The sequence below is a fragment of the Ovis canadensis genome, chromosome 15 (assembly GCF_042477335.2).
Source record: "Ovis canadensis isolate MfBH-ARS-UI-01 breed Bighorn chromosome 15, ARS-UI_OviCan_v2, whole genome shotgun sequence".
Classification (NCBI taxonomy): domain Eukaryota; kingdom Metazoa; phylum Chordata; class Mammalia; order Artiodactyla; family Bovidae; genus Ovis; species Ovis canadensis.
Window position 1 is genome coordinate 37148735 of NC_091259.1, and position 25981 is coordinate 37174715.

Sequence of the window (25981 nt, forward strand, 5' to 3'; positions counted from 1 at the left end):
ACCTGGATGCCAAAGCTTTGGTGCCCTGAACTTCCTTTGAAGTCTCTAAGGCCTTACTTCAAATGCATGCTAACTTTTCCTTTATTCTGTAACACTGTTTGTTTTCATGTATAAGTTAACGTTTCACGTGATTTATTGGAATACAGGGAAGCTCTAGGAAAACACACCATGTTTAGGATGAAGCTTTGTACCTCTCAGTTTGAGAACGCAGGGCTTAATGATTAGAAGTTTGAGTCCAGAGAGGGGAGTGGATTTGTTCAAGGTCACACAGCACGTCCTGGCAGAACTGGACTTGGAAGCCATACCTCCTGTCTTTCTCTCCTGTCTTCTCCAGGCTTTTCTTTAAAAAAGCCTCTGGTCCTGCTTTCTTGCTTCCCTTTGTTGTTGTGCTCGTTTAGTCGCTCAGTTGTGTCCGACTCTTTATGACCCCATGGACTGTAGCCTGCCAGACTACCTGTCCATGGAATTTTCCAGGCAAAAATACTGGAGTGGGCTGCCATTTGTTTCTCTTTGGCCTCTCTCAGTGGGTGGGAGCTGCTCACCTTGGCCTATGCAGGATCTGGAGATGGGGGGAGAAGCAGAAAACACGATGGGCAGCCCTGGCTGATCCGTGGCCAGTCTGTGTGATAGTAATTGTGTGTGTGTGTGTGTGCGCGCGCACATGCATGCATGGGTGTATTTGGGGGCTGGGTGTGGCTCTGGGCAGCTGTCCTGGAGATGGCATCTGAGCTGGCTGGGGGCTGGGATTCCCCAGATAGCACAGGGAGCATGGGGGCTCTGGCTGTCGTCTGTACCCTGGAGCAGATGCACAGGGAAATAGCTCCTGCCCTCTCTCCCTTGTGAGCAGGAGGGCAGGGTCCCTGGGGCCCTGGGACCCAAGGATTGGTTTAAGGAGGAGAGTCAGAACAGAGGAGGTTTGTCTGGAGCCCTTTTGGAAGAAAGAGGCTGGGACAGCTTTGGGTGAGGTGAGGGTGTGGGACGGTGTGTGTGTTGGGGGGGTGGCGTTGGGGAAGGACAAGGCAGGGCCCCCCAGTCTCTTCCACGGCCATATCTTCTATGTTTTGGCCTTGGCCTAGATGAGAATGCTAGACCCCCCCCTGGGGTCTCATCCTGGAAGGGGGACAGTGAGCCTGGCGCAGGCAGAGTGGTGGGCCCAGTCTCCTTCAACTCCACTCAGCCTTCCTGCCACTGCGCCACCCCACCCCCAGGTGCCTCACCAGCCCTGACCTGCCCCACCTGCCACTTTAAATCTGGAGGCTGCCTGCCCTGCTCCTCCCACCCCAACCGAGCTGCTTATCTGTGTCCTGGGGCAGGGGCGGGGGCGCTGGCCCAGCCTCCTGGGTGCTGAGACTCGGTTCCTGGTTTTCGTGCCATGGAACTGGGCAAGCAGCAGGAGGGAAGCTGGGTAAGTGTCTGAGGGGGTCCTGACCAAACCGTGGTGAGAGACACCAGAGGTGGTGGGATGCCAGGGAGTCAAGGGAGCCTGGGGGAGGCGCCAAGTCTGGGGTGTAATGAGTAGGAGACGGGGCATGCCTGTACTGTCCCGTCTTCACCTCGAAGGGCCCTGGGAGGTGTCTGGGTGGGCTTTGTATAGGGACGGGGCAGATGGAGTGGCTGGGCCAGGGACCCGGGCAGCAGCCCCCCGTGCTGGCAGGGAGCCAAGAGCTGCCAGGAGGTGGCAGGGAGCTGAGACGGGAGTAGGGCCGCGGCAGGGTGTTCGTGCACCTCGCACCTTGCTGTGTGCACCGTGCCAGGCCCCTGTGGGCCCCCACGTCTGCGTTCCAGCCACGTCTGTGTGGGCGCCCACCTGTCTTGTGTGCTAGACTGTGCTTATCTGTGTGAGTGTGTGCCAGTGTGCGTCCGTGCGTGTCAGGGCTGGTGTCTTTGTGTGCGCCTGCCTGTTGCTGCAGGCCGGGGCTCATGCTGTGTCCTTGTGTGTCAGTGCTGCTGTGTTGGGGTGTCTCTGTGGGTCCCGGCGTCTTTGGATCAACATGTATCCGTGTCAGCACGAACACCTGAAGTGTTTGTCTGTTTTCTCACCATGGTCTTTAGTGAGAACGTGCTCACCAGCTTGCGCTCCTGAGTGTGTCCCTGTAAACCCACCTTGGGGCAGAATGAGAAGGGAGACAGGAAGGCAGGAGCTGCTGGTCACCTGGGCAGGGGGCACACAGCCTGGTTCCCCTCGCCTGCCTCGGGGGCACCCGCCCTCCCTCCATCAGCCTCCCCAGACGTTGAGGCCAGGTCTCTCCTGATTTGATTCTGAGTCTGAGCTCCTAGCAACCGCATCTAAGCTCCTGACAAGATGCCGAGCGTGGTTCTGGGCAACCTCCTGGCCCCAGGACCGTCCGCTCATGCCCTGCTCTGTCTGCCCTCCCAGGAACGGCAGCGCCTGGAGACCATCCTGAACCTGTGCGCCGAGTACAGCCGGGCTGACGGGGGACCTGAGGCCGGGGAGCTGCCCAGCATAGGGGAGGCGGCCGCAGCCTTGGCCCTGGCCGGCCGGAGGCCCTCACGAGGCCTCGCGGCAGGCACTGGGGCCCTGGGGCGCGGCAGCGAGGAGCCTGGAGGCGCCGCCCAGCGCCTGTGGGAGAGTGTGGAGCGCTCGGACGAGGAGAATCTCAAGGAGGAGTGCAGCAGCACTGAGAGCACCCAGCAGGAGGTGGGACCCAGCGGGGGGCTGGAGCGCCGGTCTGTAGCTGGGGGCTGGGGGCCGAGGAGGCAGGCACGCGGTGGGTACTAAGGCCCTGCGAGGGGGCAGTAGCGGAAGTCAGGGACACCCAGGGCTGCAAGGTGTAGAAATGAGGAGGCAAGGAAGAGTGGCAGGTGCTGATGAGTCTCCCAAGCCATAAATATGCTTTATGACCTACCTTTCCTCGGGCCCCACCCAGGCCTGGCTCTCAGTGTTGAGTCGTTATTCGCTGTAGCCAAGCCGTGTTGCTCTCCTTATAGGGAGGGGAATTTCCTCCTCTCAGTCCAGCTGCTCCTTCTCAGTGTCCTGAGACAAAGCGATCCATTTTCTTAGTCTCGTCCTGGGAGGCTCTAGGCTCCCCCAAGCTGACGGCCCCCTCCCCTTCAGCACGAGGATGCCCCCGGTGCCAAGCTCCAGGGAGAGGTGCTGGCCCTGGAAGAGGAGCGGGCTCAGGTGCTGGGGCGAGTAGAGCAGCTCAAAGTCCGGGTGAAGGAGCTGGAGCAGCAGCTGCAGGAGTCGGCCCGAGAGGTGAGAGCAAGGGCCCTGGGCGGGACTCCTCCCAGGCTCGGTGATCACCCCAAGCATGGCCTGAGCTACCTTGAGTGGCCTTGACATGGACCCTGCTGTGGCCTGCAGGCTGAAATGGAGCGGGCGCTGCTGCAGGGGGAGAGGGAGGCCGAGCGGGCGCTGCTGCAGAAAGAGCAGAAGGCAGTGGACCAGCTGCAGGAGAAGCTGGTGACCTTGGAGACGAGCATCCAGAAGGAGAGGGACAAGGTAACCCACAACCTGGCCTGGCTCCGTGCTGGGCGCCAGCAGCCTGGGAGAGGAGGAGAGGGGCTCTTTACCCCTTACCTCATTGTCCATCCCACAGGGGCAGGGGGCCTTGTCCTCAGTGAAAAGTACCAGCGTGGAGGGTGCTCCCAGGGTCTGGGCTGGTGTCTGGGGTCTCCTCTGCCTGGGTTTCTGTTCTCCCTCTGGGTGCCTGGGTGCCTGCCGTTCTGGGCCCTCCGTGCCCCTTCTTGGAAGTGTCGAAGCCCCTTCTTGGGTGGTGAGCACTGCTCAGGGGACCGGTGCTGGGGAGTGATTCAGGTCCAGTCCCCACATTGGAGGACATCCCCTCCAAGCAGGGCTCTGGGACTCAGGACGTGAACTTTGGGAGATGGCCCTCGAGTCTCTGCTTCCCCTGAGCCTTCAGGATCTGCAGCCTCCCATCCCAGGGGGTCCCAGCTCCTGACCCTGCCCCTTTCAGATTTCCTGCCAGCCTGCAGGGGCCGCTCCATCCCACAGGGGCCGTGCCAGCCACTCCCAAGATGTCCAGCAACGTGCCAAAAGCTCCGAAGTGCAGAGGGGCCACCACTTTCTGGACTTGACAGTATTTTTCCAAGAATTAATTTTACTTCTGAATTTTTTGGAGAGTGTCTTCCTCCTGCCCTTCAATTTTGAAGCTCTTAAAAATTCGTTGACCCTCCCATCCTTTTTTAATTTTTTAATTTTTTGAGCTTTGGCTCTGGCCCCCAAAACCACACTCCCAAATTCTGTGCCAAATTAACTCCACGCTTACCAACCAGGCCTGCACTAACGCCCTCTCTAATCACTGTCCTGGGCTCTCCGCATGCCCCTAACTGCCAGTGCCACCCACCCAGGCAGGGCTGAGCCGTGCCTGCTTTTGCACTAACTCCATGGGCACCTGTGTGCCCTTGGCCTCTCCCATCTAATGTTGCCTCCTTCCTTTCTTGGTGTGGGACCCCAGGGTTTTGATCAGAAAGGAACGGACAGCAGGTGCAGCTGAATTTTCTCAAGGGGGCATTGGCAGGAGGGGTCCAAGACTGGGGGAGGCTGGCTTGGCTGAGGAGCCTCTCAGCCTGAAGACCTCCTCTCAGTTGGAAAAGCCAGGGTGTGGCCTCCATGGCCTGTTGGCAGTTTCCTGCACAGAGGAAGGCAGGCTGAGTTCCAGCCATCGTCTGTCTTCCCTCTTGAGCAGAGGGGTAAGGAGGTCAGTGGTGGTGGCATGGCCGGGGAGGCTCTCTGCCACCCAGTGGCTACCCTCCTGAGTTTTCCTCTGGGGCTTCCCAACTGCAGATACTCCAACCAGAGGGTGGGAAGAAGGGATAGGCCTCTTCCCTATAGGGCATCGTAGGCTGAGTCCAAGCCTGGGGAGGTGCTTGGATCTCAGAAACTGGCCTCATCATGTCCCCCTCTTCTGGATGGGGATGGGAACCTCATGGATCAGAGGGGTGGGTAGAGGAAACAGGAGGACTCCATGGTGATGCTCAGCATTTTAGCAGGAACCTGCTAGCCTCATTTCTCATTGCCCTGGCATTGCCTGGAGGTGTGGACTTTGCCTTCTCTCTGGGCCCAGTTATTTGAGGTGGTGTGGTGTTGGAGATGGTGGTAGCCACGGTGGCAGCAATGGAGAAGGTTCCCTTAGCTGCCCCCCACACACACCCCCGCCCCGGCCCCGCCCCCAGCCCCAGCGCCAGCCCATGGCCCCACTCTGGCTTTGGAATCCGTGATCACAGTCTCTCCTCTGCCTGTCCTTCGGAGGGGGTGACTCACCAGCCCCTCCCCTCATCCCCCTTCCCGCCCTCAGAGGTGTCATCTCACCCCAGACAGAGCCATCCACCTCCTCTCTGTACCCACTCCTGGGGCTCCTATTACCATGGCGACGGCCGAACTAATTGCAACCCTCATCCTGCTGAAGTTCAGGCTGCAGAGCCAGCACCCCACCCCCACCCTGGGCAGGAGTGGGGGAGGCTAAGGGGGTTGGGTTGGGGTCCCCTCCGCTGCACTGCCGTAGCTTTAACATCCTCGGCTCGCAATTCACACCCAACTCCTGGATTTAACCCTCACCAATTCTACCCTTTTTTTCCAGGGCTAAATTTTGGTCTCTGGGCAAGTGGGAGAAGGGGAGGGGCAGGAGCTGAAGGCTCCAGGTTTGTGATGTGGAACCAGCTTTGGCTTTGAGCGGTTTGGAGAGAAAACAGCGGGCCTCTTCGTAGGACCCACCCCTCGCCAAACCTCTCTAGTTCAGGGGACTCCAAGAGACCAACATTTCTGCCCGGACCCACACCCTTGCTTCGGACACCGTCGCCTGCACCTGAGTCCGGTCTCGCACCCCGGCTCCTTGCCTTCCCCAGTCTGCACCTCCTCCTCTTGGCTGTCTCCTCTTCCGATCCTGCTGCTTCCCCGACCCCACCCCGCCTTCTCTGCTCCCGCCCGCCCGCCCCGCGCCCCGCCCCGCCCCGCCCCGCGCCGCCGCGGCCCAGGGCCGGAGTTGAGGAGTGTGTGTTCTGTTTCTCCCCTGTGCCCGCCCCCTCCGCCTCCGGCGACCAGGAGAGGGCGGAGCTGGCCGCGGGACGGAGGCACCTGGAGGCCCGCCAGGCGCTCTACGCCGAGCTCCAGACGCAGCTCGATAACTGCCCCGAGTCAGTGCGGGAACAGTTACAGGAGCAGCTGAGAAGGGTCAGTTTCACCAGCCCCCCTCCCCGCCCCCGAGGGCCGCCCGCCCGGAAGAGAGGAGCGGTGGGCCGGGAGCGCCCGGGCCCTGCAGTACCTGCCGGACGCCAGGGTCGGTGCTGTGGCTTGGAGGGGACAGGGAAGGATGGGGGTTTGGGGATGGAGGTTCTCCTTTCTGCTGCTGCAGGCCGCGCTGCCCGGGAAAGCGGCAGGGCCGAGCGGAGGAAAGAAGACAGGGTGGGGGCAGGGCCCCTCCTCCGTTTCCCCGGGTCCAGCCCCCAGATCTCTCGCCTCTGTGGCCTGGCCTTCCAGGCGCAGAGTGGGATCGTGAGCACCACCCGACCCCCTTTGTCACTGTCATTCAAGGAGGCCGAGGCCCTGGAGACGGAGACGAAGCTCTTCGAGGACTTGGAGTTCCAGCAGCTGGAACGGGAGAGCCGCGTGGAGGAGGAGCGCGAGCTGGCGGGCCAGGGGCTGCTCCGGAGCAAGGCCGAACTGCTCCGCAGCATCGCCAAGAGGAAGGTGCGCCCGCCCCATCCCGGGCACTGCCGGCTTAACCTCACCTGGCTGAGCCTCGGTCTCATCCTCTGTAAAGCAGGAACAATAACAGGCTCTTGTGAGCATTAAAGGAGATGATGTATGTGGAAACAGCATAGGATGTGGTGATCATAGTAAGCACTCAGGAAATAACAGTAGCCGTTGTTCAGAAGCTCAGACACGCGTCCCCCCCCACCCCCTCCCCTGGAAGGTGGATGGGGCTCACATTCGGAGCTGGGCACTGGCTGGGCCGGGAAATGAGAGATGGAGATGGAGGACGAGAAGGAGGGGGCCGAGGAGGAGTTGCCCCTTGTGGAGCTCTCTGTCGGATGCTGAAGTGCTGGGACACAGACCTGAGATCTGGATATTAGAGCCAGCCCGGGGTCCTAGAAAGGCGTCACTTGGGTTCCAGTCACAGCTCAGCCCTGGTTCAGCTGAGCTGTGAAACAAGGGGCTTGGGTATCGCAGCTGTCTTGGTCAAGTCTGGTGCTTTAGTTGCTATAAAATCGACTCCTGATCTCAGCCAGACCTGGACAGGGTGATGGGCGAGGATGTGTTAAGCAAGAGTCAGGAAGATGTGGGTGAGGAGACGGGCTCGGGGGGCCCAGGTGTGTTTGTGTACATGTGCACTTTGCCAGGCTGGAGAGAGTAGGTGGGAGGTGAATGCAGTGAGATTGGGGGAAGGGTGTCAAAAAGTGGGGCTTGATGGCTAGTCTGAGTTTGGTGGAAAGTGGGGGAGTCACTGAACTTCCCCCTGAGTCCAGATCCCTTGCTTCTCTCCCTGAGCTGCTCTGCTTTACAAATGCATTTACCTATCAGTGAAATGAGCATAAGGGCACCTGCGTCATAAGAGAGTTAAGTGAAGTGATACATGCAAAGCATTTACCAGTGTTTTTCAGTCCTGACAGGTTCTCAGTAAATGGCAGATCTTGCCCGATTACCACTTGGTCTGCTTCAGTCTGCTCGGACTGACCCCAGATTTAGTACAGCTTCCTTCTTCCCTCCTTTCTCTCCTGTGTCTTGCTCTTCGTGGTGCTAGTTTAAGGCCTCCTCTTTCAGGAAGGCCTCCTGGGATAAACACAGCTCATTTCTACTAGCCCCCATCCTTCTCTCTCACTTAATATCTTTTCATTCCCTTGGCACAAGATTGTTGAGCCAGGCACTACACTAAGCCCTGTTGGGGATATGGAGACAGAAAAAACACTGACTTTGTCCTTGGATCAGACAGCTAGGGTGGGATGGTGGTGATGAGAGATACATATTCACCGGTATAGGCTGCGGTCCATGGGGTCCCGAAGAGTCGGACACGACTGAGCGACTCCCCTTTCACTTTTCACTTTCATGCATTGGAGAAGGAAATGGCAACCCACTCCAGTGTTCTTGCGTGGAGAATCCCAGGGACGGGGGAGCGTGGTGGGCTGCCGTCTATGGGGTCACACAGAGTCGGATATGACTGAAGTGACTTAGCAGCAGCAGCAGCAGTAATCCAAGGCAAATGGTGATATGGAATAATTTGAGCATAGAGCAAGGGGCAAAGAAATTGAGGGATAATCAGGGGAGATGTTGGAGAGAAGATAGCATTAGGTCTGGTCTTGGAGAAGTAAGCTTCCAATGGGTGGAGAAGACAGGGCAGCATTCCTGGAAAAAGGCACTGTATAAGGCCGGCCTGGGAGTGGACACCTGAACCGCCAATGGTACAACAGGGCCAAGCTGCAGGCATGCCAAGGGCTCAGGGTGGGAGGGAGGCTGGAAAGCAGGTCCAGGTCCAGGAGCCCTTCAGTGCTGGCCGAGGGGTTTTTGCTTTATCCTGTGATTAGTGAGAAGTCGCTGAAAGATTTTGAGAAAACTGATCTACCCTTATTCATGGATTTAAAGAAAATTATTCGCGTAATATACATTCTGGGCTTTCCTGGTGACTCAGATGTAAAGAATCTGCCTACAAGGCAGGAGACACAGGTTCGATCCCTGGGTCAGGAAGATCACTTGGAGAAGGGAATGGCAACCCACTCCAGTATTCTTGCCTGGAGAATTCCATGGACAGAGGAGCCTGGCGGGCTATGGTCCATGGGGTCGCAAAGAGTTGGACACGACTGAGCAACTAACACAACTAACATACATTCCAAAAAGGCTAGAAAATTCAGACAAACAAACGAATGAACCTCAAAGGCCATTATAGAAAGCTGTTTGTGGGGCGGATCAGAAAGGTAAGAGAGTGGAAACGGGCTGGTGAAAAAAGTTGAGGCCAGGAAAGCAGGGGGCCTGGCTTGGTGTGGTGGCAGTGGGTTGGGGGCTTGGGGTCGGTGCAGGACCATTCAGCATCTCCAGGATTCAGGACCTGTTGACTCTGGGGGCCGGGGGATGAGGGGTTTGGGAACTTTAGTTCTGGCCGGTATGCCTGGTGGCCAGTAAGAGGAGGAGCTGACCACAGCAGCCTGCGTTTTCTGGGGGTGAGTGGCTGAGCAGAAGTGCTGGTTGATTCCCTTCACCCAAGCCCAGGGCCTCTGGGCAGGAGAGACAGCCAGGCCTCACCTTGGGCTGCCTCACCCATTGTTCCCATCCTCTCCAGGAGCGCCTGGTGGTCCTGGACAGTCAGGCTGGGCAGATCCGGTCCCAGGCTGTGCAGGAGTCTGAACGCCTAGCCCGGGATAAGAATGCCGCCCTGCAGCTGCTGCAGAAGGTAGCCCTGTCAGACTGGGAGTGAGCGGGGAGGAGGGCCGGTGCGGGGCTGGGGGAGTGGGAGGTGAGTGCAGGGTGCTGGGTGGAGACTGGCCAACCATGTGGGATCCCCCTTTATTTGGGGCTCCTTGCTTCATTCCCACTCCTGATTCTGCCGCTTTGGACTTGCAGGAGAAGGAGAAACTGGCTATGCTGGAAAGAAGATACCACTCGCTCACAGGCGGCCGGCCTTTCCCGAAGACCACGCCCACCCTCAAAGAGGTAACATGGTTGGGTCAGCCTCAGCCTCATGAGCCCACGGGTCTCCTGGGAGGCTCTGGAGAAACATGTGGCACCTTCGCCCCAGGGGCTGAGGTCTAGTGTGGGGACGTTTTCTTGAGCTGGAGAGATGCAGCAGGAATGGCTCTGAGGTCTGGGATCGGATCCTCCATGGCCGCCAGCTGCTGCTTTTCAGCTACCTCTCTGGCTCCCAGGAGCCTGCTGATCTTACCGTTTTGGGTGACTGCATATATCTGGGGGATTCAGGAGCTGTGGGTGGGGAAGATGGTAGCTCAGGATGGGGCCGGGCAGACCCAAGTTGAGGGGAAGTGTATGGATCTCGGGGTCCTGATCTTGGAGCTCCCTGGGCTTCTGTCTAGAGCTGGGCTATGGGCTCAGACATGGGCATTGGGGCTCCTTCAGTCTTTCTCCCCTGAGTCTTTGCACACCTGGCGTGTGAGGTCCCACCTCATGCCTGGCTTTCCGCCTCATTGCACAAGCAAGTTAGGCCTCAGGTAGGGTGGCTGGGCTGAGTGTGAGGGGCGAGGCCCCTCACCCGTACCCTCTCTGTAGGCTGACCTGCTCATCTCCGAGTCCTCAGAGGTGGGGCTGGGGACGGCAGCTCTGGGCCCCTTCCCAGAGTCTTCTCAGGCTGGGGCCTCCTCTGTTCCCTTAATCCCACCGGCTTCCACTCAGCTCTGCCTCAAAGCACAAGAGGTAATCACAGCTCACTGCCTGTCTGCCTGCTTGATGAGCTTCTGCCCGCGACTCCTCCCACTGGCCACGCTGAAGGGCACATGGCAGTAATCCTTTGGCCAGAGTTTGTGGTTCCATAGGTGCCTGGGCAGCTCATGCAAAAATCAGAGCATCAGTTTGCACATGTTCAGCATGCCATTCATCAGTTGCCACAACACACTGGACCTCCCAGCTCATTTTCCTGTTCTGTGACCCCTGGAGGACAGTCTGCCTCTGGAGCTAGACCAGGGTGGGCTCCCCTGGGTGGGGCAGGCTTAGGATCCTGGGCTTTGATTCCACATGCATTTTGGGTGCCTGCTGTGTTCCCCAGACCTGGATAAACTCAGGATTCTAAGGGTATGCTCAGGGAATACGGCAGTGTGTGTCTTTTTAACCCACGATCTACCGTGTGAGCATCTTTCCAAGTCCTAGCCTTTGCACAGTGGGCCTATTTATCTGCCTGGGCTTGTAACTGCTCCCTACTCAGGTCTCTTTCTCAGGGTCCACCTTGCTCAGGCCCTCGTGGTGCCTCCAGAGGACCCACGGGGATGGTGTGGCTGGTGCTCAGTAGTGCATGTGTGTGCCCCACTGGGGATGCCCAAGGTGTTGGAGACAGAAGGGTTCTCTGGGAGCTGGGTCCTGATTCCCGGTGGGCTCGTGACTTCTTCATCTACCCCTCGTCCAGGGCAAACTCAGGAATGGGTGATCAGGGGGCCCATTCAGGGCCCATCCAGGCCCTGCCGCAGGGCCTGGATGCCAGGGCAGCCTCATAAGTGGAGGTCAAGAAGAGCCTTCTCTGGAAGTCCCAGTGGTCAGGACTCTTGCTACCGAGGCTGTGGGTTCAATGCTTGGTCAGGGAACTAATATCCCACAAGCTGTGCAGTGTGGCCAAAAAAAAAAAAAGAAAAAGACTTCAGATAGTTCTGCCTGCCCTTTTCTGCCCTCCCCGCAACCCCCCTGACAGCCCTCTGTGGCCACAGTGAGCTCCCCACCCCTGCCTTGGATTTTGTGTGGAATGGAGTGTTGGCTCTTTGGCATGAAGTGTGGTGTCTGGTGCCTGGCGGAGTCCTGTTAACCTGTTCTCTGCCCGTCCCTCCCCTGGCACTGGGTGCCCTAGGAGTATGTGAGCCTGGCAGAGGTTCTCCACCTGAGCTCCCGCTTGGACCCCCATGCTTCTGCCACTTCCCCCAGCGCACTCGCTCAGCCCCTGCCCGACAGTGAGGTACCAGCCACCGAGTGAGCCCACCTGTGCCCACGGGCCTGCTCTCGGGTGCCCTGTGTTTCCCCAGGGTGTGGGGCAGGGGGTGGGCAGCAGGGTCTGTTTTCAGCAGTGATGGAGAAAGGCCGCTGGCATAAGGGGAGTTAGGAGCGGTTCCCTCTCTTGCTTTCTCAGCTCCTGAGGGCTCGAGGAGGGAAGGCCTTCTGCTCCAGTGTGAGGGCCTCCTGCTGAGAAGACCCTGGCTTTCCCGGGCTCTGCAGGCCTCCTTGGCTCCGTGCTTGAATCCTACCCTTGGGCAGGGCCACCTCTTGGGTTCCAGTCCCATTAACCTCTTGTATTCCCTCCCGCATCCGGCCTTCCCCCAAGTACGTGACGCTTGAGCAGCTAAAGGCGATGTGGGGCACCTCGCCAGTGCCCACGGCCCCTGCGCTGGGCCTGCCTCCCTGGGCCCCTGCCTCCCAGGACCTGGTTCCCACCACCTGCCTTCCTCCCGCGCTGCCCTCTTCCTCCTCCTTCGCTTCTGTCACGCCTTCGCCCCAGGTTGGTGGTCTGTGTCCCTGCAGCCCGTGCAGCCCACTCGCGGTGTGGCTCTGTGTGTGCTTGCCCCCCATGCAGTGGTGTCTCCGCCCTCGGCCAGCCCCAGGGGCGCGCTGTGTGCCGGGCGGGCTGCGGCTGGCTGGCCTCGTGGTTGGCGTAGTCCGTGTCTGTGGTCTGGGAGCTGTGCCCCGTTTCTCTTTGCCTTCAGCACGTTCGTGGCAACGGTTTCTCACTGTGTTTTCTTCTCTTTGTGCTCTCCTTTCTCCCATCCTCCCCGTTTCCCTTGCCTTCCTGTCTCCCCATAACGGCCTGCCTTTACCCTTCCTCCGACCTGGCCCTTTCTTCTCCCTTTCCTCCCTCCTCCTCCTCTCTCCGCTCCCCTCATTTCTTGATTTCCTGACCTTTTCCTCTCCGTCCTTGCCCCCCAACCCTGTCCCCTGTCCTCCTCCCCCGTACCCCCTCCAGATGGAGAAGCTGCTGCTCCCCGCAGTAGACTTAGAGCAGTGGTACCAGGAGCTGATGGCCGGGCTGGGGACGGGCCCCGCTGCCGCCTCCCCTCGCTCCTCCCCCCCGCCTCTGCCCGCCAAAGCTTCCCGCCAGCTGCAGGTAACCCCTCCCTCACTGCCCAGCCCTGCTCCTCTCGGCTCTGGGTACCTCCTTCAGACCCTTCAGCTGCACAGATGATGGGGGATTAATCCAGCCGGTGCAGCAGGGGCCTCTGGACCCCGAGCAGGAAGTGAGGGTCCCCTCGAGGGCGGCCGTCCTGGCCCTCGGGGCATGGAGGGCCAGCCTCCCGAATCCGAGGGTGATGTGCTAGATGGTCCGACGGAAGGGGGCTCTGCGAGCGGCAGGGCCTGTGCGGCACTCAGCACGCTCACTCTGTCCTAGGCAGCTCTCACCCCGGAGCTTCTCGCCCAGTCCTCACACGTTCCTGAGCCTGTTGCCCCTGGCACTTGTGTGTCCTGGGAGAGTCGCCGGTCTTTGTTCTCCTGGTCTCCCCAGGGATGACTCTCGGAGGCAGGAGAGAGTGGGTCAGAGACTCTCAGATGACGGCCTTGAGTTCATGCCCCGGACTCAGAGTCGCCATGAGGGGTCTACTGGAGCCCCAAGCAAGCTGCTGACCGTGGTGTGGGGCAGGGTGTTCAGGCAGTCTTCTGCCCCAGGTTCCACTCCAGTGACCGGCCACGGTGCCTGATCAACCCCCTGCCCCTGCCCACTCAAGATTCGTTCCTAGAGTGAAGACATGGCACCTCGAAGACTGGTCTCAGCTGAAATTCCACGTTCCCTTTAGAAGGTGTTGGCATGGCCCTTCTATTTTGTGCCCAGCTGGGTTGGGGTTTTTACATGTTTTGATTCACGTAATCTCTACCACAGGCCTTTGAGGTAGATAACGAGAACTCTCGTTTCACAGATCAAGCACTTGGGGCCACAGCAGATAAGTAATCTCTCCAAGGCTGCGCAGCTAGAAAGTGGCAGGGGTAACACGGAGAGTCAGGGTTCCTGACTCCAAAGACTGCTGAGAGGGAGGCTGGCAGTTATTTAGCCTAGCCCTGCCCCCTCCTTCTGCAGATAAGGAGGCCGAGGCCCAGAGTGGGGAGGTGCGTGGCCCAAGGTCACCTATGCCGTTAGCTGGCAGAGCTGGGACCAGAGGGAGCCTTGGCCTCCAGTCGGCCTCCTGTAGAACTCAGCCTGTCGGTGTGAACTCCTCATGTGGGTTGATTTACAGTCCTTTCTACCATGCGGGGTTGGCCCCAAGGAGGAACAGCCTGGAAAGGAGGCTTGGCAGCCGCCAGGAACGTCTGCCCACTGGGCTGGCCCCCAGTGCTGCGGTCAGTGAGAGACCGAGGCCTCAGGGGCCTGGTGCTGGGCACCTTGGATCCCAGCCCGCTCGGTGCCATGGGAGTGATGCCCGGTGGGGGAGCCGGAGGTCCCTTAGCAGATGCCACCTCGCCCCTCCAGGTTTACCGCTCCAAGATGGATGGCGAGGCCACCAGCCCCCTGCCCCGCACCCGCAGTGGGCTGCTCCCCTCCTCCTCTGGCTCGTCTTCCTCCTCCTCCCAGCTCAGCGTGGCTACCTTGGGCCGCAGCCCCTCACCCAAGGTCTGAGAACAGTGGGTGGGCTGCGTGTGGTGGTGGTGGTTGGGGTTTGGAGATGGCCACACTGGGGAGGGACCACAGCTATCCACGAAGCCTTGTGGGTGGGCGGGTGTCTTCTGAGCCTCAGGTCCCAGTGCCCCGTTTCCTCTGCCACCCACCCCCCCCCCCCCCCCCCCGCCCGCAGAGCACTCTGCTCGCCCAGAACGGCACCAGCAGCCTTCCTCGCAACCTGGCAGCCACATTGCAGGACATCGAGACCAAGCGCCAGCTGGCCCTGCAGCAGAAGGGTGAGTGGCCGCCACGCCAGCCCACTTGCTATCCTAGGGCCCCTGGACATCCGCCACACCCTGTCACCCCAGCTTATCCACGCCCACACCCTTCCCAGGATATGTTCCCTTTACATGGGGAGCAAAAGGGATCTGGATTAGAGACCTAAAGAAGAGAGACTCCTGGAGGTTTATTCAAAGGCTAAGGGGCAGGGGACTCAGGGTAGCTGGGCTGTGGCGTCTTTTCTAGAGAGCCCAGCAAGTAAGGGGAGTGCTTGTTGACCTGAGGAGAACTAGACATTGCCTGTCTGGAGGCAGGGGGTTGGACTTGACGACCTCCAGGAGTGCTTCCCTGACACGTTAGTTCGCGGGAACACCCAGGAGTGCCGGTTGCTCGTGTGCATTTTGGTTGTTTCGAAAGCCCATGTCTGTGCCTCTCTCTCCTCTCATCCCCTCTGTGTCTCTGCCCTGCCCTCTGCCCGGGGGCCCCCCACTCCAGTCGAGTCGCTTCCTGCCGAGCCCCTCCCAACCGACGACCCAGCAGGTAGAGCGTTGGTCACTGAGGGCATTGCTTTGGCCGGGCGACCCCTGCCCGGGCCTCCGCATGATGGATTCTGCCCAGGCCCCCTCTGCCCGCGGGCAAGACCCCCAGGCTGAGCTGGGCTGGGGTGTCGGGTTGGCCTTGTGAGCTCTCCTGCCGCAGCGGAGCTCCGCCTCTCTCCCCTCCTTCCTTCCCTGCGCGCTCCTGCTTCTGCATTGCCGCGGGGTGTGCACTGATGAGGGTGCTGGGCTGCCGGCACCCCTTCCTCCCCCCAGCAGCAGGGTTGGGAGCATGCGCCCTGCCCACCTGTTCAGGCCTGGGTTGTGAGCTGGAGCCACCGGGCCATCATGCCCGCCGGGGCGCCCCCCGGGCAGGTTTGGGGCCCCGTGTGGACTCAGCATGCGGTGAGGATGCTGAAGCCAGACCGCACGGCTGTGGTCAGCTGTGCGGGCGATGAAGCCAGGGCAGCCGGACCCAGAGCTGTGGGGGCTTCGGGGAAGCTGGTGGGGGGCGAGGGGGCTGCTCCGTGTTACCTCTCCCCGCTCGCTGCCTCCCTCCGTCTGTAGTGCTGCTGGTGTCCTCCCTGGCTGGGTGGGGTGCCCACCGTGACATCCCCCATCCCCCCCCCACACGCAGGACAGCAGGTGATCGAGGAACAGCGGCGGCGGCTGGCGGAGCTGAAGCAGAAGGCAGCGGCTGAGGCGCAGTGCCAGTGGGACGCCCTGCACGGGGCGGCGCCCTTTCCCACCGGGCCTGCGGGTTTCCCACCGCTCATGCACCACTCCATCCTGCACCACCTGCCGGCCTCGCGGGAGAGAGGCGAGGAGGGTGAGCACGCCTACGACACGCTGAGCCTGGAGAGCTCCGACAGCATGGAGACCAGCATCTCCACGGGGGGCAACTCTGTCTGCTCCCCCGACAACATGTCCAGGTACCGCCCGGCTGCTGATGGGTGTGGGCTCTGTCCTCCCCACGCCGGGGCCTCCACCTCCACCAGCTGCCTCCTCCCCCGCCTCCCTCCCCAGTGCCAGCGGCCTGGACATGGGGAAGATTGAGGAAATGGAGAAGATGCTGAAAGAAGCTCACGCGGAGAAGAGCCGACTGATGGAGTCCAGGGTGAGGCAGACCTGGGCCCTGGGGCTGTCCTCTGCCCGCTGGGGGCCTCTGCCCCTCCCGAGGCCTCTTCCCCACATTGTTCTCGCCACAGTCCCTGAGGAAGAGAGTGTTTTCCAAGCCTAGGTTCCTCAAGTTGGGGATCAGGAGGCTTGGCAAGATGACAAGTTTCACAGCCCTTAGGAAAAGGGGAGGAGCACGGTAACCATTGTCCAGCTGTGAATTTCCTGCACGGGAACTTCCAGTCTTTGTCTGTTCGCTTCTGGGGACCTTTGGCCACCAAGAAAATTTTGATGCCTGTCTACCTGAGTGCCAGGTCACTCCTTTTGGAGATGGTTGGGAATTGGGGCTTGAAGGATGAGGACAGAGAGAAGGCAGATATCCAAGCCAGAGCAGAGGTGTTGGCTGCAGGCACGTCACAGTCCCTGCCGGTGAACCTGGGCTGGGACACAGCCAGGCTGGGGAAACCGTGCCCAGGGAGGAGGCTGAATAAAGAATCCTGAAGACTTTCGGTCTCTACTATCCAGGGCTCTCTCTGTGTCTGGAGAGGAGAGTGGGGCCCTGGGAGCAGGAGACCAACCGGGGAAGAAAGCCTCTTTATCTTAAACTCCCTTGAAAGGAGGGCACATTTGCAAACATCTCTTGGCAAAAGGAGAAAAAGGAGATTTCTCTAAATTCTGAGCTGGGAAGAAATGGTAGATGGGAGTTAGTCATGTGAAGGTTGTTACCGGTGTTGAAGACATACAACATCACCTATGTGCTCTGTATTTAATGATTTGTTTTAATGACTTAAAATCTTTTGATAATGGCTTTTATAAGTTCTTTTTTTTTCCATAAAATTTGAAGGTCAACTATGAATGTTTGGAGTTTCAAAGGGCCTTCACTTAGTGATTAGGGCAGGATTGCTGAATCCATTCGATGTCAGAAAAAGTTGTTTCAATAACCCGTGTCCTAGGAATTCAGATACAGATTTTAAAAGCCCCTCCCCTTTTTCTTTAATTGAGTGCTTCCATCCTGCCAGCATCAGTGACGGACATTTACCTACACGATTGCATTTAATTTTCCCTACAGTCCAAAGGAGTAGGCACTCTTGGCCGCATCTTGTAGAGGTTTAGGGAGTTTGGCGGCCTCGGGCGCTCACAGTGGTGGTAGAACCAGGGTTTGAAGGCAGGGTGGTCTCACTTTAAAGCATTTACCCTTGTCAGCACGGTCCCTGGAGTGGAGGGTGGGCTTGGAGTACCACGGCCCCTCAAACCAGGCTGCCCTCTGAGGTGGATGTCTCCTGTAGCTCTGGCCCGGCCCAAGGAGGGGTGTTGGGGGCTTGGAGTTAAGAGGGCAGCCGTGGGCACTGAGCCCCAGCCTTGGGTGCAGGAACGTGAGATGGAGCTGAGGCGGCAGGCTCTGGAGGAGGAGCGGAGGCGGCGGGAGCAGGTTGAACGGAGGCTGCAGAGCGAGAGCGCCCGGAGGCAGCAGCTCGTGGAGAAGGAGGTCAAGATGCGGGAGAAGCAGTTCTCGCAGGTGAGTGGGTATGGGGTTGGGGTGGGGCTGTGGAGGGGTTTGGATAGCCCAGGGTACCCACGCTGGGCGGTGGAGCCTGTTCTCTCTAGGAAGTTTTGCCCAAGCAGGATTCTACCTGCGACTTGCTTGGCTCTGAAGAACAGGACCCACTAGGGTCTGTTCAGGTTGGTGTGTGTGTGTGTGTCTGTGTGTGTGTGTGTGTCTGTGTGTGTGTGTGTCTGTGTGTGTGTCTGTGTCTGTGTGTCTGTGTGTGTGTGTGTCTGTGTGTGTGTCTGTGTCTGTGTGTCTGTGTGTGTGTGTGTGTGTCTGTGACTGTGTGTGTGTCTATGTGTGTGTGTCTGTGTGTGTGTGTCTGTGTGTGTGTGTCTGTGTGTGTATCGGGTTGTGGGGGTGTGGCAGGCCACCCTGTAGAGATGAGGGTCTGCGCAGGCCTTCCAGAGGTGGGAGCCGTGTCCAGATCAGGGTCTCCCCTCGGCCTCTCTCCGGGGCCTCGTGGGTCTGCCCCATGTCCCTTCCTGCATCCCCGTGCCCTCCTGCGCCGAGTGTTTGGTGTCTGTCCTGGCCTCACTGCACCAGACCTTTTGGCTCTCAGCCCCACTGCCAGCGGCTAAACTCACCCTGACTTGTGGTTTACGTCTCCAAAAGAGAATTGTAGCAGCTTCTCCCTGGGACCAGAACCCCATCCTTACACAGAATCCAGCCCGGGTGTGTTTCATTACCCGGGAGCCTTGAGCAGAAGAGTTGAAGGCAGAAAGAGAAATTAGGTTAGGCAGGAAAATCTACCTGCATTTCCAGGCCCAGATCCTGGGCCCGCGGGAGAGCCCGTGAGACTCAGACAGGCCATCCCTTCCTGTGGGGTCTCCATGGGCCTCCCCAGGGGTGGGGGGTCCTACCCCACAGTGACCAGTGAGCACAGCTCCTTGATTTCCTAATGATGCAGCAACATAAATTCCAAGGGTTAGATTGTCTGATTTGAGAATTCAGAAATAATGAGAAACTCTGGGGGTTTCGCCTCGGTGCTTGGAATCGTCGTATGCCTAGTTCCCCTTTCCTGTCTCTGGTCTCTCAGGGACTCAACTTCTCTACCCGCTGCCCTGGGGCTCAGGTGGGGCTGCAGAGGCCACCAGCTTTGGGAAAGCCAGTGGAGTCGGCTCATCATTTCCGGGCACCTCCGGAAAGTTGAACGTTTTGTTTCTTCTTTAAATAATCTATGGTATTTCCTTTTCATACCATTCTAACATTCTTCCTAGAAATGAAGAGTAGGAAAAAAATTCCTGTTGACTGAAAATTCTAGATAAGAATCAGAAATTTTGAGGTGGAACAGACCTCAGAAATTGTCTAGTTCAAAGCCCTTGTTTACACATGAGGACCCAAACAAAGCCCCCCTGGGAAGGCCAGGCTTTGTACTGGGCTTTTCTTCCAAGACCGCATTCTTTTGCTTTGTTGCATTCAGGACAGGAGGGGCAGGGACAGGACAGGGGCGGCTGTGTCTGGGAAACTGAGGCATAGAGCCTTTCAGCAGTTTGCCCAGGCCTGGCTGGAGTCAGCACAGGCGCACCAGGTCCCTGCTTGGGCCAAAGCCCCATGAAACCAGAGTGACAGAGTAGGGGTTCAGGACTGGAGCCGAGGGACCTGGGAAAGGGAATGATGGGAGGGAACAGTCCCTACTCATCCTGCTCTCTGTCCTCAGGCACGACCCCTGACCCGCTACCTGCCAATCCGGAAGGAAGACTTTGACCTGAAGACCCACATCGAGTCGTCAGGCCACGGTGTGGATACCTGTCTGCACGTGGTGCTCAGCAGCAAGGTACAGGCATGTGGGGCTCTGGGGGGCTTGGTGGGGACCCCACGGTCAGAAGACCCTCCTGGGTCCTTGGAAGAGTGGCCTCAGCTCCTGCCCTAATACCAGTGGTCTCTGTCCCGGGACAGGCGTGCTGGCTTGAAGAGCCCCGCTGTGAATATAGGCACAGGTGACGGGCTGACATTGCTGCTCAGAGAAGGTTTAGGGGGCTGTGCATTTGGGTCCTGCCTCACCCCTGCCTCCCACCAGGTCTGCCGTGGCTACTTGGTCAAGATGGGCGGCAAGATCAAGTCATGGAAGAAGCGCTGGTTTGTCTTTGACCGGCTCAAGCGCACCCTTTCCTATTACGTGGGTGAGTTCCCCCTAGACTGCCCTGGGGCTAGGACCCCTGGGCTCTGTCACCCAGAAGCTTCCAAGTGGGGGCCAGGGCCTTGAGCTGGGTCTTGTTCTCCTCTCTCTGAAAATGTACAAGGCTCACCTCCTTGGCTTTGTTCAACCATTCATTTTTTTTCCAGCAGTATTACTGAGCATCTAGTAAGTCCCAGGAAGTATCTTAGGCTCTGATGATAAGCAAGGGGGCCACAACCCTCCCCCCTGGAGCCTGTTGCTGGGACACAAACAGTGAACAAAAATGATGGGGGTGCTGTAGGGCACCCCAGATGCTGTGCGTGCATGGAGTCCTGTGGATCCCTCTTGGGCAAGTTCCCACAGAGACTCTGAGATAAGCAGCTGAGCATGCCTGGGGGCAGCACCCCCCAGCTGTCCTGCTCTCTCAGCACTCTGCACCCAGCCTCCAGCTTGGTTTCCCAGCCCTGGAGTTCCCTCTGGACAGTTCCCACTTGGAGGCTAGAATGTTATATCATAGCCTCGTCAGGACAGGCTGTGCTGCAGAAACAACCCCATCCTAAGATCTCAGGAGCTCAGAACCAAAGTTCTTCTTACTCCTGATCTGTATCCATGTTCGTCATGGGTTGGTGGGGGTCTGCCCCGTGTAAATTCTTTCTCTGCTTCAGAGCATGCCTTTCTGGAACGCTGCTGGCTGCAGTGGCAGAGGGTAAAGAGAAATGTGATTGGGTTTGCACTGGGTTAAATTCCCCAGCTGGAGTCTGTCCCCAAGTCACTAGCGGGCCTGTTCAGCCAGTCACCCAGCCCCACCCAACCACAAAGCCAGGAGAGCCGTCCTGCTCAGCACCGGGAGGGAAAGGGCCAGAAGTGTGTGGTGCTGGAGTCCTGCAGCCTGGGGCACCCGGCTTCCCCCCCGAACTGGTCCCCAGACAAATGCCGTCTCTTCCAGGAAGCCCTCCCCGCCCACCTGGGCCATGGGTGAGGGGAGGCTTACGGGTGTCCCCATGTTTCCACCTAGGGTGGAAATGGACTTTGTCAGGCCTGGGAGGACAACTCCATCTTAGGCACGTTGAAGTTGAAGTGTCCCTGGGGCATCTAAGGTTATGAGAAGGGTCAGGGTTAGAGGCAGAGTGAAAGTCGAAGCTGTTGGACTAATAATAATGATGATGGTAGCAGATCATACTTACTGCACACGTGTATGGCCAGATGCTGTGCTCAGCCTTCCACATGTATCGTCTCATTTAATCATCATCATAATCTTGTGAAGGAAGCACTGGTTTTACACATGTTTTGCAGATGAGGAAAATTAAGCACAGAGAGGCTAAGTAACTTGCCTAAGGTCTCTCAGCAGCTGAGAGGCAGAGCTAAGACTGAGCTTGGACAGTTAGACTTCAGAGAAGAGAGAGAGACAGAGCTGCACCCCAGGGCAGGGCCACCCTTGTGAGGGAGAAGGAGAAGGAGGCTGCAGTAAAGCAGGGTGCAGGAGGCGGGAAGTCACAGGCCAGGTGCTGAGCTGGCGCTTGGCATGTGTGACCTTCCTTCATGTCTATGAAACCAACCGGGGAGGGCAGGGCAGAAATGGAGAAGGCAGAGGAGTGGATGTGTGCCTGCCAGCAGGGGCTGTCATGGAATAAAAAAATATAATTTACGGAAGAAATTGAGACATTATGGTGATGATGGACACTGCAGAAAGGCCAAGGGTAATGTGCACCCAAAGGCCATTCGATTCAACGATTGGATCTTGGTGAGAGAACGGTTTCCACTGTGTGCTGGGCGGGAGCCAGATTGCACACAATCCATCGAGGATAGGTAGGCGTCGAGGAAGCGGAGGCAGGAATGTGTTACTATTTCCAGTGAAGGAAGAGCCAGGAGAGAACAGAATGCTGCCGTTCTCCCTGGCCTTCCTGGATCCTGCTCCCTCCTCCTCCGTGAAACCCCTCCCTTCTACAGGGTCCACATCAGAAAGCACCTCTGTGAAGCCCCACCTCACTGGGAGTGGTTCCTGCCCTCCTCTGGGTAACTCCTGCGTCACACAGGGTCCCTCTGCCATGTGACGTCAGCACTGGGCATAATGATGTCACGACAGGTCCACGTGTATTGTGCCAGACACTGTGCTGAACCCTGGGAGTGTGTCCTCTCGCTTATCGCCCGTGACCAGTCATACCTTGGAGCCCTAATCATACCCAAGTCACACAGCTAAGTGGATGTGTGTCTGTGCTTTTTTCCCTCCTAAATCGTGGGCTCTGACTTCTTTGGATCCCAGTTCCTTGAACTCGTTTATTCTGCATCAGTTGAGGACCTGCTCGGTGCATAGCAGTCCAGATCAGAGGAGCTTGACCTCTGAACAGATAAAGGAGGGTTCATTAATGCTTTATTACTGTTGTTCAGTCACTAAGTTGTGTCTGACTCTTTGTGACTCCATGGACTGCGGCACACAAGGCTTCCCTGTCTTTCTCTATCTCCTGGAGTTTGCTCAAATTCATGTCCATCGAGTCAGTGATGTTATCGAACCTTCTCATCCTCTGCCGCCCTCTTCTCCTATTGCCTTCTGTCTTTCCCAGCATCAGGGTCTTTTTCAGTGAGCTGGCTCTTTGCAACAGGTCGCTAAAGAATTGGGAGTTTTAGCTTTAGCATCAGTCCTTCCAATGAGCATTCAGGGTTGATTTTCTTTAGGACTGACTGGTTTGATCTCCTTGCTGTCCAAGGGACTCTCAAGAGTCTTGGTCCAACACCACAATTCAAAAGCATCAGTTCTTCAGCACTCAGCCTTCTTTATGGTCCAACTCTCACACCCGTACATGACTCCTGGACTATATAGACCTTTGTTGGCAAAGTGATGTCTCTGCTTTTTAATATGCTGTCTAGATTTGCCATAACTTTTTTTCCAAGGAGCAAGCATCTTCTAATTTCCTGGCTGCAGTCACCATCTGCAGTGATTTTGGAGTCCAAGAAAATAAAATCTGTCACTGTTTCCGCTTTCTCTCTGTCTGTTTGCCATGAAGTGATGGGACCGGATGCCGTAATCTTAGCTTTTTGAATGTTGAGGGTTTTAAAAATTTTTTATGAATTTATTTATTTTTGTGCTGGGTCTTCAATGCTGCGCAGGCTATCCGTTGATGGCAGCGAGCAGGGGCTGCTAGAAGCTGCACAGACTTACTGTGGTGACTTCTCTTGTGGAGCATCAGCTCTAGAGCTCCCGGCTTCAGTAGTCGTGGCTCCCAGGCATGTGAAATCTTCCCAGACCAGGGATCGAACCCGTGTTTCCAGCGCTGGCAGACGGATTCTTCACCACTGAGCCACCAGGGAAGCCCTGAACGTTGTTTTAAGCCAGCTTTTTCACTCTCTTCTTGCACCTTCAGCAAGAGGCTCTTTAGTTCCTCTTCACTTTCTGCCATTAGGGTGGTATCATCTATGTATTTGGGTTGTGGGTATGTCTCCCAGCAGTCTTGATTCCAGCATGTGATTCAACCAGCCTCACATTTTGCCTTACGTACTCTGCATATAAGGTAAATAAGCAGTGTGACAGTATACAGCCTTGTCATACTCCTTTCCCAATTTTGAGCCAGTCCATTGCTCCATGTCTGGTTCTGGCACTTCTTCATCTGCATACAGGTTTCTCAGGAGACAGGCAAGGTGGTCTGCTATTCCCATTTCCTTAAGAATTTCCCACAGTTTGCTGGGATCCACACAGTCAAAGGCTTTAGGGTAGTCAATGAAGCAGAAGCTTTTCTGGAATTCCCTAGCTTTCTCTATGATCCAGCGAATATTGGCAATCTGATCTCTGGTTCCTCTGCCTTTTCCAAACCCAGCTTTTACATCTGAAAGTTCTTGGTTCACATACTGCTGAAGTCTAGCTTGAAGGATTTTGAGCATTACTGTACTGGCATGTGAAATAAGTACAGTTGTGCAGTAGTTTGAACATTCTTTGGCATTGCCCTTCTTTGGGATTGGAATGAAGACCTTGTCCAATCCTGTGGCCACTGCTGAGTTTTCCAAATTTGCTGGCATATTGAGTGCAGCACTTTAACAGCATCATCTTTGAGAATTTTAAATAGCTCAACTGGAATTCTATCACTTCCACTAGCTTTGTTTGTAGTAATGCTTCCTAAGGCCCAGTTGACTTCACCCTCCAGGATGTCTGCTCTAGGTGAGTGACCACACCATTGTGATTATCCAGGTCATTAAGATATTCAGTTCAGTTCAGTCACTCAGCCATGTCCGACTCTTTGCAACCCCATGAACCGCAGCACGCCAGGCCTCCCTGTCCATCACCAACTCCCGGAGTCCACCCAAACCCATGTCCATCGAGTTGGTGATGCCATCCAACCATCTCATCCTCTGTTGTCCCCTTCTCCTCCTGTCCTCAATCTTTCCCAGCATCAGGGTCTCTTCTAATGAGTCAGCTCTTCACATCAGGTGGCCAAAGTATTGCAGTTTCAGCTTCAACATCAGTCCTTGCACTGAACACCCAGAACTGATCTCCTTTAGGATGGACTGGTTGGATCTCCTTGCAGTCCAAGGGACTCTCAAGAGTCTGCTCCAACACCACAGTTCAAAAGCATCAGTTCTTCAGCACTCAGCTTTCCTTATAGTCCAACTCTCACATCCGTGACTGCTGGAAAAACTGTAGCCTTGACTAGACGCACCTTTGTTGGCAAAGTAAGGTCTCTGCTTTTTAATATGCTTTTTAGGTTGGTCATAACTTTCCTTCCAAGGAGTAAGCGTCTTTTAATTTCATGGCTGCAATCACCATCTGCAGTGATTTTGGAGCCCAGAAAAATAAAGACAGCCACTGTTTCCATTGTTTCCCCATCTATTTGCCATGAGGTGATGGGACTGGATGCCATGATCTTAGTTTTCTGAATGTGAGCTTTAAGCCAACTTTTTCACTCTCCTCTTTCACTTTCATCAAGAGGTTCTTTGGTTCTTTTTCACTTTCTGCCATAAGGGTGGTGTCATCTGCATATCTGAGGTTATTGATATTTCTGTTGGCAGTCTTGATTCCAGCTTGTGCTTCCTCCAGCCCAGCGTTTCTCAAGATGCACTCTGCACATAAGTTAAACAAGCAAGGTAACAATATACATCCTTGACGTACTCCTTTTCCTATTTGGAACCAGTCTGTTGTTCCATGTCTAGTTCTAACTGTTGCTTCCTGACCTGCAGACAGGTTTCTCAAGAGGCAGGTCAGGTGGTCTGGTATTCCCATCTCTTTCAGAATTTTAATGTTTACTTATTTGACTGTGCCGGGTCTTGGTTGCAGCATGCAGAATTTTTTAGTTATAGCATGTGGGATCTTATTTCCTTGACCAGGAACCAAACCTGGGGCCCCTGCATGGGAAGCTCAGAGTCTTAGCCACTAGATCACCAGGGAAGGGAAGTCTCCTGAAGGAAGGTTCAGATTCAGCACCGTAAGTTCTGCAGAGCAGCACCCGTGCTGCGGGGGCATGGGGGAGCACAGCTGGGCGCCACAGTGGTGACGTTCGCAACAGGTGCTGAAGGTGACTTAGCAGTTTGCTAAGGGAATGTGTTGGAGGCCATTCCAGTGTCAGCAGAGTGGATTGATAAGGGCCCACGAGAAGCTCAGCCTGGCCAGAGAGACCCGGGGTTGGTGCCGGGGAGGGAAGCAAGGCAAGGCTGGAGGGACGTGTTGGCACCGGCCTGTCAGGGACCTTTGCCAAAGCCAAGGAGGCAGCGGGTTCCAGTGAGGGAGCTGGCAGAGAAGCCCGTGAGCTGAGGCAGCAGGATTTGATTTGCTGTAGGAAGCTCCCCCCTCGGCACCAGGGCAGGGGGTTGAGGGGCAGGGGTGGGATGGGGCGGGTAAGGAGGCGGCAGCCCGACCCAGGACCCCTGCCTCAGGCCTGAAATGATGGGGTTGGGGGAGGGTGGTGCTGCCACCTGAGTTTAGTGACTCGGGCTCGCTGCCCAGAGCTGTGGTGCCTGCTTGGTGTCCGCCCCCAGACAGGGTGGCCAGGCTTGTGCTCGCCCTTGCCAGCGACCCGTCCCTCCCACCCCAGCAGTCCTCTGCTCTGCGGGTTTACCCACCTCCTTCCTGGCACCCCGGCCTCCAGATGCTGTATGCTGCCTTCCATGTTTTTACTGTTTGAGTTGAATAGATAAATGCATTCATGTCGTTCAAAACTCAAGACAGTAAAAGAGAATTACATCCCCTCTGACTACAGGTAACTACATTTAT

General features: G+C 57.0%; 1 protein-coding gene and 1 long non-coding RNA gene across 21 annotated transcripts in view; one reads left to right on the plus strand and one right to left on the minus strand.

The window, feature by feature from the left end:
• PHLDB1 (pleckstrin homology like domain family B member 1) overlaps positions 1 to 25981 on the plus strand; it is a 48912-nt gene that overhangs the window by 19022 nt on the left and 3909 nt on the right. For 2 of the 20 annotated variants that reach the window (XM_069555374.1, XM_069555375.1), the window contains 19 exons: positions 2378 to 2659; positions 3077 to 3217; positions 3326 to 3463; positions 6023 to 6151; positions 6512 to 6667; positions 9249 to 9359; positions 9530 to 9619; positions 10190 to 10333; positions 11469 to 11573; positions 11937 to 12110; positions 12573 to 12713; positions 14067 to 14207; positions 14389 to 14491; positions 14970 to 15014; positions 15648 to 15942; positions 16037 to 16127; positions 17496 to 17642; positions 19333 to 19449; positions 19693 to 19795. In XM_069555374.1, coding sequence (XP_069411475.1) covers positions 2378 to 2659; positions 3077 to 3217; positions 3326 to 3463; positions 6023 to 6151; positions 6512 to 6667; positions 9249 to 9359; positions 9530 to 9619; positions 10190 to 10333; positions 11469 to 11573; positions 11937 to 12110; positions 12573 to 12713; positions 14067 to 14207; positions 14389 to 14491; positions 14970 to 15014; positions 15648 to 15942; positions 16037 to 16127; positions 17496 to 17642; positions 19333 to 19449; positions 19693 to 19795 — 2653 coding nt within the window. Of the gene's footprint in view, positions 1 to 1357; positions 1406 to 2377; positions 2660 to 3076; positions 3218 to 3325; positions 3464 to 6022; positions 6152 to 6511; positions 6668 to 9248; positions 9360 to 9529; positions 9620 to 10189; positions 10334 to 11468; positions 11574 to 11936; positions 12111 to 12572; positions 12714 to 14066; positions 14208 to 14388; positions 14492 to 14969; positions 15015 to 15647; positions 15943 to 16036; positions 16128 to 17495; positions 17643 to 19332; positions 19450 to 19692; positions 19796 to 25981 lie in introns of those variants that run through there. The other 18 variants (XM_069555380.1, XM_069555384.1, XM_069555383.1 and 15 more) reach the window with 16 other exon arrangements.
• Positions 64 to 5869, minus strand: LOC138421297 (uncharacterized). The gene is made up of 3 exons (XR_011249450.1): positions 3542 to 5869; positions 2868 to 2995; positions 64 to 559 (listed from the first exon to the last, which is right to left on the minus strand). It is a non-coding gene; the product is annotated as an uncharacterized lncRNA (long non-coding RNA).